Raw genomic sequence first — 13515 nt, forward strand, 5'->3', positions numbered from 1 at the left:
GAAGCCAAAGGCAAATTTCCATATTTGCAGTCACTCAAGATTATTATTATTAACCTTTGCTTTGTCCTGCTTTGTTGGACCGTCAGCTGATTTTGACACATGGCAGAGAGAATGACAGGGAATGTCAAAGGTGGGCCGCATCAAACCTCCTCTCCACCTTTGACTGAACCATCAAACGCAAAGCTTTCAAACGAGGCAGGAGTGGGACTAAGTGTTGAAGAGCAAAGTGCTTGAGGGTCACAGTTAAATCTGAAGGTGACACGCCGAACAGTCCTTCATGGCAGGGTCTGCTTTCACTTTGGTTTAAAGGCCCCTCTGTAATTTATCTGACCATATGAAATTGAGGTATACATAACTGAAGAGTTTGAGTTATAGATGAAAATATAAGCATTCTGTGTCTTTCTTAACCGGTTGTAGTTGAAATTATGGGCCTGTTTTACTCTGATCTTTACAACCATTACTGACACAAACAGACCTTTTACAGCATTAGAAAACATCAGGAGCCTTAGATTTCCTTGTTGTTAAGTGTTGGTCCTTGTAGTAAGAAATCTGTCAATCAATGCAGCAGAGAAAGCAGCTTGTGATCCTGTGTTTTTTGTTTGGTAGCAGGGTGATCTTTTTGTTTACATTTGAATTAAGGATGGTACCTTTAAATGAGTGTGTTAAGGGGCAATTTTTTTTTAATACAACCTGGGTCTATTTAGTGGTCTATTGAGTAGCGGTCCACAAACACAAGAGAACCGGTGGCCTTCCAGCAGGAACCAGAAGTGGCGGATGGCGAGAAACAGGCCAAGAAGCTCCCGGTCGAAGGTGCTGTACCTCCTCTCACTGCTGCGCAGCTGGCAGCTGAAAAAAGTGAGCGGCTGCCAGCCTCCGCCCACCCACTGCTCATACACTGCCCCCACGGCGCAATCTGAGGCATTCGTGGTGAGTGCTACTGGGGCAGTTGGTGATGGGTGCGCCAACAAGGCGGTGTCAGCCAGCGCAGCCTTAGCATCCTCAAATGCCTGGTTTCTCTCTTCCGACCAGTCCACCGGGCCCTTGGGGTCCTTACCCTTCAGAGCCTCATACAGGGGGCGTATGAGATGAGCCGCCCGGGGAATGAACCAGTTGTAAAAGTTCACCATGCCCAGGAACTCCTGCAGGGACTTCATTGTATTCAGGCATGGGAATCTGGCGACGATGTCCACCTTGTCGGGGAGGGGGGTTGCTCCGTCCTTTGTAACCCGGTGCCCGAGGAAGTCAATGGCTGGCAGGCCCAACTGGCACTTTTCCGGGTTGACGATGAGCCCATGCTGGCTGAGCCACTCGGAACAGCTGCCAGAGGTGGACCAGGTGCTCCGCCGCGGACGTACTGGCCACGAGAATGTCATCCAGGTAAACAAACAGGAACGGCATATCCCGCAGCACAGAGTCCATGAGCCGCTGAAAGGTCTGCACAGCCCCCTTGAGCCCAAATGGCATCCTCGACTTCGACAGGCCGAACGGCGTGATTACTGCTGTCTTCTGCACATCCTGCAGGCGGACCAGCACCTGGTGGTATCCGCACACGAGGTCCACCTTGGAGAAGATGACCGCCCCTGCCAAGTGCACAGAGAAGTCCTGGATGTGCGGGACGGGGTAGTGGTCTGGCGTTGTGGCGTTGTTGAGGCAGCGGTAATCACCACATGGGCGCCAGCCGCCATTAGCCTTCGTGACCGTATGCAAGGGGATGCCCACCGACTGTTGGAGCGGTGCACGATGCCGAGGCGCTCCATGTTGACAAACTCCTCCCTGGCGATGACGAGCTTGGCTGGGTCGAGGCGCCATGCACGAGCGTAGACTGGGGGGCCAGTGGTGGTGATGTAGTGTTCCACTCCGTGCTTGGTGACTGCTGATGAGAAGATGGTCGTTGTGAGGTCCGGAAACTCAGCGAGCAGACGCTGAAATTCATCCCCAGTGGCAAGCATATTGGACAAGCCGATGGGGCCCGCCTCCTCCAGCGTACATGGGTAGGAGCAGAAGGAGACGACGTCAATCAAGCGGCGGTTTTTATGTCCACCAACAGTCCATAATCGCGCAGGAAATCCGCGACCAGGAGGGGAATGGACACCTTCACCATCACAAAGTCCCAGCCGAACCGCCCGCCTCCAAAAACCTCCTCCACACACCTCGGTGCCATAGGTGCGGACGGGGGTGCCGTTGGCAGCATCCATGGGGCGGGCCGAATCCGCTGGCGATCACATCCACTGCTGTCGCAGGCAGGATGTTCCGCTTCGCGCCCGAATCAACTAGCAACCGCCGGCCGGAGATAGTGTCCTGAATAAACAGCAGCCTGCCTCCCTGACCAACGCTCAGAGCTACTTCTGAGCGCCGGCCCTGGCTTTTCCCGCCCTGCTGAAAGCGCATGGTGCACGACATTGCTTGGCTTTGGTTCCAAACCTAGCATGGTAGAAGCACAATCCCCCTGAGTCCTGCTGCCGACGAGAAACTGCTGCCGCGGCGACGCCCGCAGCCTCCACCGGCGGTGTTGGAAGATCGTGGGCAGGCAGCAGAGCGGCCGCACACTGCTTCGGCTGGCCAGAAAAATCCTGTCAGCCCCCGCGGCCAACTCCCGAAAGCTGTGGACAACTTGGAACTGGCCAAGGTAGCACGCACGTGCGAGGGGAGCTGACGGAGGAACAGCCGGCCGAAAATGAAGGCGCGGTCGCACGAACCCAGCATAGCCAGCATCTTGTCCATTAGCTCCGATGGCTTGCCGTCTTCCAAGCCTTGCAGCGAAAACAACAAGTCCGCCCGCTCCACCTCTGCTAGCTCAAAATCCTGCAGCAAGTTGTCTCTTAATTGTGCCGTACTTATCCATGGGCGGCAGGGCTTGCAGCAGGCCCAATATCCGTGACGCCGTAGATGTTCTGAGTGCCGCCACGACGTAGTAGTACTTGGTCTCATCCACGGTGATGTTCCTAATCGCGAACTGGGCTTCGGTGTGAGCGAACCATGCTGCCGCAGCTGTCTCCCAGAATTCGGGCAGTTTGCGCGAGACGGCGTTAGCCACTGCCGCTGCACTGGTAGCTTCGTTTTCCATGGCTCACGTCGGGGTCACCAATGTGGAGAATGAAAGAAAGGAAACGAGACTACTTCTCCCTTTGACCACACAGCCGTGGGATCGTTTATTTTTACCCACAAACTTCAAGTCAACAATTTTTAATCATCAAAACCACATGCTCATGTCTACCCACAACCCCCCTGCTAACCCCTGAACCCACTGTCCTAAAGGGACCGTCTCTTCCACATAGTGAATATCTAACCTGCAAGTAGGTCACTACAGTTGATCACATTGCTGATCTACTTCCTGGTGCAGCCTGCAGGAATGAGCAGTCTATACTTACCATAGGTGATAGAGCCATCATAAACTCCTCGGCCAACACAACAGAGAAGTCATAGATAATGGACAATCGTGTACACAGTCCAACTGAGCCACTACATTTTATTTTTGTTGCTGTTATTGAAAGGACAAATTTAAGGCTCATGTTCAGTTGCCCCGTAAGATGCTGTTACACAGCAATGTCCAGCGAGTTATAATCAGAGTTTTGTGGGGGGGGGGGGTCTCTAATGCCGGGATCACCGGGATCAGACTACACGGTTTCAGCCCGATTCTGACGTCGTCGACAAATTTCCAGCGTCAAGCCTAATTATGAACGTCTGGAACGACGAACGGGCGCCTTTACCCCGTGTAGTGTGACATAATCGAAAAACAGCGATATGAGGCGTCGGGGACGCCCCACGACACCCCGACGAAAAGTCTAACGTTTCAGACTTTTTATTTATTTATATATATTTTCCTACCTAGTCTGGCATCTTCTACGACGTGTTCCTTGACGTTGACTCCGGACGTCACGTGACTACTTTTGTTTACGCGGCCATTTTAGCGGGAAGAACCGTCAGAGTTCACTGCGCGTTTTAAAGACATTGAACGCTATATCGCGAAACTTGACAGATTAAACATTACTGACCCTTATAATGCCCCCGGGGGTGCTTTTCACGAGTATTGAAACAGCCGAAACGGGCCACGTTCCAGGCCTGCAGTATCCAGACATCTAATGACCTGATCAACTTCCCCTCGTCCGACTCTGGAGAGTCTTTGAAAGCCTACAAAAGCCTGGAAGGGTACAAATGGACGAGATACAAATATTCAGCTTTAGAGTCTACCGACTAAAAATGGCTTTCTCGTCACTGGAAGGGTAAGTGTCACTTAATGTTAGTTAAAGTTAGCATAAGCAGTGGGCAGTGTAATGTAATCGGTGTCATAACTTGTATGTAGCAGCATTAGCTAGTCTGTATCTTCGATTTACCAAGACTTGACTACATTATCACTGTGAATGAATTTCGAAAGGCACCACCTCATACATTAAATTATACCTTTATGATAAACCTTTATGATAAACAGCAGTTACTGTAAAACGCTTGTTCACTGTAGCTAAATTTCACGGTTTCAAAAAAAGCTTAGTTCTTTTACCTTAGCCTTTGTTAGCCCCGCAAAATCCACGCCATAATGCACATGTCGAACTTGCCTTTTAGTATAAGAAAATTGTCAGAAACCGTAATAAAAGCCTGTTAAATAAATAATATATTAACGTTACGAAGTGTTGTATTCTGTACCTGATATGAAGTGGTCACTACACAAGTGGAATCCATTGCTTGTGGGGTCCCATCACCCTCTTTTCTTCTGTTTGCTTCTAGCCCGTTTTATGGCAGTAATCCATTAGGTCGTCTTTCGGGATCATTAGGAATCCGATAAAATGCTCTCCCTTTTACTTGTCCTCGACTGTTCTGGCATCCACCATATTCACTGTATAAATACAGCGGGTGAAGAGACTTGCTGCCAGCTAGCAGTCATTTGCCCAGCAATAGGCCCGCTTTCCTGCCAAAATGGCGGTGTTTTGATTTCGACTATTGCGTTACGTCAACTACCAGAGCTCTATATGATAACAGAGTGCTCCCGGGTGGACATATGTAAACATGGCAAAGAGAAAGAGGGATGCTGCTGTTGCTGCTGTCAGGTGGAACGACGAAACCAAGGAAAGGTTTGTTGAACAGTGGCAACAATACCCCTGCCCTTTTCACGTTTCCTCGAGGGAGTACCATGACAGAGTAAAAAAAAGAAAAAGGACTTACTGTTGGCAAGAAATAGCGGAGGTTCTTCAGCAACGATGAGTAGGTGGTTAAGCTATGCTAGGTTATCATTCCCTAGTAGCACTAGCCGCAACAGGTTCCAGAATCATTTTTTCTTTTCTTTCTCGTTTCGAAACACAAGACCATGAAACACAAGAACACGAAATGCTGAGACCGGTCATTTTAAATAAATGCTTTATATTGTTTTAAACCACAATAGTTGGTTTATACTTTGTCTGTTTTTCACATGGCTTGTGGGCCTGTACATTCACTGACTGTAGTGGGGGAATGTAACATGCAATGTATCTTAGAATGCTTCGTTATTATTATTCTATTCTTTTGACTTGTGTGGGTTTTTGCCCTTCGCCTGGTCCTCGTGTGAGTCAGCATGCGGGGCCACATGGGGGTGGCGGTGTGCATCTTTTGCCCATGTACTTATCTGTCTATTGTCTCTGACATGGTGATGATTGCCGCTTGTCTGTGAGTTTGTGTATGTCTGGGTAGACTGTAAGAACTGAATTGCCCTTCTGGGATAAATGAAGTTGTCTGAATCTGAATCTGAAGACTGCCTGCATCACACATAGCGTTTCTGTATTCGTAATTGACAATTTCTTGACCGTCCTCCCCGACGACCAGTGAACTCGTGCAAAATCGTGAAAGGCAGCGTACAATGGTTTGATTGGTCGGAGTCATACTTGTAATGTTGCCAGTCTTCCCAGCCAAGACACGGCAAGAATTTATGGCACCATGATTACCTAATCAGTGACTCATTGTATAGATGTGAATTTGGTAAGGCAGATCCTGTCATACCAAATTCATAGCTATACAATGAGTCACTGACAGTCCCAGTTATTACAGCTTTTGAGACTATCTCTCTTGATACTTTGACTAAGTTTGCGTCAGCTTCTAAACCAACTGCTTGCCTAGATGATCCCTTACCAGCAAAACTTTTTAAAGACCTCTGGCCTTTTCTGGGACCTACAATACTAGACATTGTTAATTTATCACTTACTACTGGCATTGTTCCCAGCAGTTTAAAGACAGCTGTGGTTAAACCTCTACTTTAAAAACCACACCTCGATCCAGGGTCTCTTAAAACTATCGACCAATCTCTAATCTTCCATTCTTTTCTGAAGTACTAGAGAGAGTTGTGTATCAACAACTTTCGACCCATATAGAAGAAAACCATCTATATGAACCTTTTCAATCGGCTTTCAGGCCCCGTCACTCCACTGAAACTGCTCTGACCAGAGTGGTGAACGATCTTTTATTAGCTATGGACTCTGATTCCACTTCTGTGCTTCTACTACTGGACCTCAGTGCAGCCTTTGACACCACTGATCACCGTATACTATTAGATAGATTAAATTGTAATTTTGTGTCTCTGGCTTAGCTCTCTCGGCTTAAGTCCTATTTACCTGGAAGAACACATTGTGTCTGCTATAGTAATATTATATCAAAATTCTCTGACGTTAAATATGGTGTGCCTCAGGGCTCAGTTCTTGGCCCTCTACTTTTCTGTCTTTACATTTCACCTCTTGGTCAAATTATATGCAGTTATGGAATAAATTTCCACTGCTATGCTGATGATACTCAGCTGTATGTGCCTATAAGGGCTGATTCAAATGACTAACTTAGAGGCCTCCTTGGCTACTGTGAAAAACTGGATGTCACTTAACTTTCTGCTTTTAAATTCGGATAAAACCGAGATGCTGGTCATTGGCTCTGCTAGACACAGACACAAATTTGATCAAGTAACAATAACAATCGACAACTCTGTGGTTTCACAAAGGGTGACAGACAAACAACTTGATGTTACGTTTGATCCCAGACTTTCCTTTGATAAGCACATTAAAGAAATCACCAAGATTGCCTTTTTTTCACTCACACAACATAGCTAAAATTCGGTCTTTTCTCTCCATGGCTGACGCAGAGACTAACATGCATTTTTTTCATCCCGACTTGATTACTGTAATGTTCTGTTTTCAGGTCTGCCACAGTCTAGTATTAAAAGTTTTCAGATGGTTCAGAATGCTGCTGCTAGATTCCTAACTAAATCCAGGAAATTTGACTATATTACACCAATTCTTGCCTCCCTTCATTGGCTTCCTGTCCATGTTAGATCAAACTTCAGGGTGCTTCTGCTGACTTATAAAATCCTAAATGGGCTTGCCCCATCTTACTTGTCTGATCTCTTTAAAATGCGCATTCCATCTCGAGCACTTCACTCTCAAAAATACAGGGCTCCTGTGTGTACCCAAAGTTAAAAAGAAGTCAGCTGGTGGCAGCGCCTTTTCCTGTCAGGCCCCGTTCTTGTGGAATAACCTGCCTGCTGCCATCAGACAATCAGAGTCTGTTAAATCCAAACTTAAAACTCGTCTTTTTGCCTTAGCTTACAATTAGTTGCTTTTAAGGTGAGTGCTTCACTACCTGTACTGCATGGCAGGTCAGTTTCCTGTCTCAGTGAATTTACCAACCACTATTCTGCCGATGAGATTATAGCGTATAGATTATTACTAATTGATGACTTAATTGATTATGACTAATGACTACTACAAACTGTTCTCTTCTCACATGTCTTTTTTCTCTCTGTATGAATGATGTCTTCTCCTTTCTCTTTTTCTGTGTGTGAATGGTGTCATGTGAGTCTCCCTTGTGTGCACGTGCAGTTGGTTCTCCTCCCAGGTCTCTGTGATGATGGTGGTCGCCACTTGGACGCTGCCTGCCATTCCCCTCATCACATTTTCTTTTTATATATATTTTTTTTTACATTATGATAGCGGTCGCATGGCTTGGGTCCTGGACTGTTCCGATGGCGTCTGGACACTGCTCTGCATCCCTTGGCATCCTGCACATCATATTCTTCATAAATTTGATCAGTCCATTATAATTCTGTTTATCCTCTTTCAATGTTGTGTTGTGTAAATTGTGTAAACACAACATCCATTGAACATTGTCCGTCTTGGGAGAGAGATCCCTTCTCTGTTGCGCTCCCTGAGGTCTCTTCCTATTTTTTTCTCCCTGGGAGTTGTTCCTTATCCGATGAGAGGGTCTAAGGACAGGACGTTGTATTGCTGTTAAGCCCACTGAGGCAAATTTGTAATTTGTGATCTTGGGCTATACAAATAAAATTGACTTGACTTAATCTGACATGGTGAAAGACAAAAATATCATGTATCTCCGCCCCAGATAAATAAATAAATGAATGGCCTAACAGGTGTGCTTTTCGTGAGAGAGACTTCGCTGCTCATCACGTGGTCCAACTCTCTCTCTCTCTCTCTCTCTCTCTCTCTCTCTCTCTCTCTCTCTCTCTCTCTCTCTCTCTCTCTCTCTCTCTCTCTCTCTCTCTCTCTCTCTCTTTCTCTCTCTCTCACTCTCACTCACTCACACACACACACACAAAACCCACTACTTTTCATCAATGGTACCAAGCAGATTGCAACAAGGAAAAGGTTTCAATGGCCAGACATAATGCTGACTGATACATGTCGTGGCTTCTTCCAAAAGTGTCCGAACGTTTGCGGCTCGTGCACTCTCTACGGGCATAGTTCGTGCAATATTCTACAGCGCCCCGTGGTGGCTTGATGGTGAAGTGCAACCATACCGTCTCATTCACGATTAGCTTTGGAAAACACATTTCTCTGAGCCTATTTATCTCGTTGGCGTAAATAACACTCATTACATTGAAAAAATACGTTATTTGTGATTAAAACATGGTTGCTGGTAATGTATTAGCGACCCCCACAGTATGATTTTACTGCCTTCATGGGAGCTCAGACCCCTCCTTATGGGGGCTTAGCTCCCACTGGCTCCCAAATACCTTGAACCCATGTCCAAAATCTCGAAAAGGAAAAATGATCCCAACCAATATTAACGATCGCAAAATTTACAAAAGCTAGACACAGGTTGTAAAAAAAGAAGAAAAAAGTGTATCCTTTAAGCAGAGGAAACTGATAAAGATGGAACTGTTGTGACAGACAGTCCAAATGAGAGAAACTCTGGTTAACATGACACGATACAGAGTTCAGTTTGTTCATATCATCTGAACAGTCACTGTTTCTTTGCACTGTTAGTTATTATAAGATCAGTTAGAAACTTCTTTTTGGTCTTCCGGCAGAGTACTTTCAGTATATTTTCATGTTCCCCCTTGCAACTTTTACTATCCTATCATCAAATTATTATTTAAAAAAAACCCACCAAAGGACGTGTTTCTGCCTGTCACATCGGCCAGTGAAGTACTAGACAGTTGCTAGTAGTAAAAGCAAATAGCTTCTGGAACAAGTGATAAAATGTCTGTTTTTAGATAACTGACAAATGGAACATGTTGAAGAACGATTAAATGGATTCGCACGCAGAAGTCAAGTCTCCAATTTCCCTCCAGTCTTTCCTTTTTCAGGGGAAATTTAAGAGCCTTATCTTGGTTTAGCTAGGAAAAAAGTCTAATAAAGGATTACGTTTATTGGACAGGCTTTCTGTTAATATTAGACAGGCCAAGTTTTTGACCACTGACGGTCCCTGAGGGTTTTTTTTTTCTTTATCAAGTCAGAGTGTTTGACTCATACCATGGCCTGTTGATTTTATAGCTGGATCTTCCCAGCCCAACGCTGACTAATCCTAAACCAGCATACAGCTCATGCTTAGTTCCTCATTAGAGAACCAAGGCTTGAACCGGTCTGCACTGGAATACAGTGTAGTCAGCCGCTCCCTGTGATGAGGGCCCAACCGCCTCTGTGTCTGACTACCCTCCCATCTCTATCTCTGTCTGTCTATGTCTCTTTCTCACTCTCTCTCTCTCGCTGTCTCTTTCTCCCTCTCTCTCAAACCCCCTCTCGCTCTGTCTGTCTGTCTGTCTGTCTGTCTGTCTGTCTGTCTGACCCTCTCTTGCTGCACTCACAAAGGAAACAAAGGAACTGGTTCTTAACCCTTTGTGTCAAAGATTAGATGTTGAGATTAGATCTTCCTGTCACCGTGGCAATATCCTCAACATGATAGGTAGAAAGTTGTCTGCCATAGTGTCTGCTGACATCAAAGCGCCCAGCGTTTCGAAGGCTGAAATGAAAGGCAGGAAGAAGGTGGGATAGAACAGCCCTGAGGGAAGGAGACGGTGCTGCCAAGACCGCAGAGACAATCGGTTTAAATATTTAGCTTTCTTTTCCTTAACAACTGGACAGCCATTAAAGAGGAATGGGGCAATAAAAGGCTGCCAAGTGCAAGATGTATTACCAAGTTAAAAGACAGCTTAATAAGATTATAGTACAACAAAAATAGACTATGGTTCATGAATAAACCCAGAAGCTATTTTATTGTAGTCATGAAATTTGTCATCGACTTTCCAAAGAAGGTGCTCCTTTTTAATGGCAGTCTTTGAACGTGGAGCTGTTTTTGATCCTGACAAGTCAGCGCCGAGGTAAAAATGGATGGGGGGTGGGTGTACAACGTTTAAGGGGAACTGGATGTGTGTGCACTTCACTTTAATGTGGTGTGCCGGCATCGGTGCGTCTTTCAGCAAAATGTGAGCAATTATTCACCTGAATTCCCCCCCCCCCCGGGGCCATGAAGACGGGGGCTTTCTGTGTGTGCGGCACATGCCAAAGCCAGGTAGCAGTCAGATGTCAGATGACGCATCCACAGCAAGCGCAGAACTGGTTTGAACCGGCAGAGAGACTAGCCAAGCAAGGAGATTAGCAGGCATCCAACTGATCTGCAAGGCTGCAGCTAAACCCACAGCAGCACCTACACGTTCAACGACAGGAGGGCATAGCAGTGCACCCGTTGAACCATTTCAGAAGGGTGTGACTATAATAAAAGATTATATGATGGGAAGTAATGTGTGTTTATGTCTTTATTTTTTGTTTTCCTGTAGCAAGAGACGAGGCAGAGAGAGAAAAATAAAACGCTTGCCTCCGTGGCAGGCGTAAACCCTGTAATACGACTTAGACGGGCTCTTATCTGGAGAGCAGAGATGATTAGACACACTTTACACAAACAGCCCTCTGCGGAGATCCTCCCAGGGCCAAACCGGTTTGCACCGGCTGGGCAAGCCCTGCTGCAGGCAGAGAGGGAAACCCAGTAAAGGTTAACCACATCCACTCACGGCTGGCTTTACCCCCCGCGATTGGCTCGGCCGTGTCAGGAAGACAAAAGGGAGAGTGAGCGAGAGACAGAAAATGTGTACCGTTTGCTTCTTTTGTTTGAGAAATGGACAACAGTCACATCCTAGATGGCATGACTCGACAGTCTGCATCAGGAGTCCCTTATTGTTGCCATACACGGGACAGCGTCTTATACACGCCGATCATGTGTAACCATGGAAATGAAAAGACACACAAGGTCAAACCAGACAAAAGGTCACAAGGGCCAGGGTGTCCACTCTATTTCATTTTAGGAATTGGTTGATATCAGATATTCTTTTTATTGACCTTTTTGGTTAGAAGTGAGACTATAAATGACTTGTTTATCGTGTGTAATCTATAAAGATGCTGTGAAATTATGTTACCCGTTATATTACCTCCAAAAAAAACCCCCAAAAAACTGATAAGGATCCATGTGCTCTCTCTTGACCTTTTAGTACTGAAGGTCAAGAGGACGGTAGGTCAAATGTTATCGTCACAAACTGCTTGTTCTTCATGTTGCCTACTGTGGACTAATGTAATTATAAGCCTCACATTGAAATCCCATAATAACTACATGAGCCACACAAGCTCTTGAATTAATGACTAATGTATACTGTCATTTTAAAGGAGTTAACGCAACGGCAGTAGACCAAAAAGATGTGTGGACCTGTTGTGGTAAATCATGGCAATGCTGGTGCATGAATAACTAAAGAGAGGGTTCAATTTTCATATAAAATAATTTATTAGAAATGGCAAAAAAAGAAAGAAAAAAGGCGACATTTCATATTTGCAATGCATTTTGTGCTACAACATGGCTGTGACAAAAGACACCAGTGACCACTAATGAATAGTGTTGATGTTACAACAACGAAGGTATTGCAGGAACAAGGCATTTTCGATAGGACAGGCATTGTTTTTTTTAGGCAGTTTCTCAAGTCTTGTTGCAGTCGTGCACCAGCATCAACGCTTCAGCGTGCACCTGCATAAGGTGCGGTTCAGAGTCACGCATTGTTTGGGAATGCCAGTGGTCTCGAGCTGGAACGCAGGGGTCTGCTGAAGAACAGCCCTTCATAGTTCCAATCATGCCGTCGCGCTCTCTCCAGCCCTTTGTTACTCGGCACGACCCCGCCTCGTACTGTCACCTCTCGTCCTCTTCCAATAGTGACATGCTTTGTGGCCCTCGGGCCGTTCGTTGGCTTGGCTTCACGTCCAACCCGACGCTGCCGTGTCCGGCGCCAGGTGTTACAGGTACACCACCTGACATCAGTACCGGTGATAGTGCGTTAAAATGCGGCTCTCGCAGAGCCGACAGAGACGAAACAGTCAACGCATTTTGAGCAGCTGCCGCACCATGCCCGCAATCTGCAGGAACTTGTCCTTCTTTCGCTGCTTGAGCGCCATGAGCGCTTTGGCCGTCTCCTCGGGGTCCTGGGTGAAAGAGAAGATGCTCCTCACCCGCTCCTCCGCTTTCATGTCGCCCGTTTTCTGGAAGAGCCTCATCAGCGCGTCCTGGTTGACGTTTTCAAAGATGTTGGCCACGGCTCTCTTGCGGTGCGCCGTGTCAAACTTGTTCCCGTGGACGGCGGGGCTGACGCGCCGGGACTCGCAGTACGCGTAGTTGGACATCCTGGCTCCGTTGTTTTGTTTTGTTTTGGGTTTTGTTTTGTTTTTTCCCCTTGGAGGCTTTGTTCGTTTCGTTCACGGTGCGCACCGAGTCGGCAGTCTGAAGTGAACAACAACTGCCTGTCGCCGGGTATTTATAGCTGCTTTGTCGGGGCCCGCTTGCAGATGTGACGTCAGCGCTCTCGTTTACTCACAGCAGGCACCGCCTCCACCCGCGCTGTGCGCACACCCATCACCGGCAGGGAGGACGCCGCACAGTCTAATGATGAAACCGCTTGCGGAGTGTCCACAACCCCTCTCTCTCCTGTGCATACAAATGTGAGAAAACCTGATAGTTATGTATGACTGTCAACGAATGATGGATCTCCCCGTGGTGTTTGTTATACGGGAAGAGGGTGTCAGTTTTGATGCACGTGATAGCCATTTGACTCGTTTGCGTGTCCCAAGTTGTTGTACGTTGTTTGCCAAAGCACCGAAGGCTGATGATTCACAGCTAGCATGCGAATAAGGTAAATAAAAGTTGTTGACCTTCCACCCATACAAACATGTCTATACAACTTGGCTCTCCATCCAGAAACCTGCTGTTGTTTTGTTTTTATTCTTACCATGCAATTACGGTTTCATGTGT

The 13515-nt window shown here is 46.6% G+C and overlaps 1 protein-coding gene across 1 annotated transcript; it reads right to left on the minus strand.

The window, feature by feature from the left end:
- Positions 1 to 11993: 11993 nt before the first annotated feature.
- On the minus strand, positions 11994 to 13001 carry tcima (transcriptional and immune response regulator a). The gene has a single exon (XM_056290443.1). The coding sequence runs from the start codon at positions 12888 to 12890 to the stop codon at positions 12588 to 12590; it is 303 nt and encodes a 100-aa protein (XP_056146418.1). The 5' UTR covers positions 12891 to 13001; the 3' UTR covers positions 11994 to 12587.
- Between the last annotated feature and the right edge of the window lie 514 nt (positions 13002 to 13515).

Source organism: Lampris incognitus, chromosome 1 (assembly GCF_029633865.1).
Source record: "Lampris incognitus isolate fLamInc1 chromosome 1, fLamInc1.hap2, whole genome shotgun sequence".
NCBI lineage: Eukaryota > Metazoa > Chordata > Actinopteri > Lampriformes > Lampridae > Lampris > Lampris incognitus.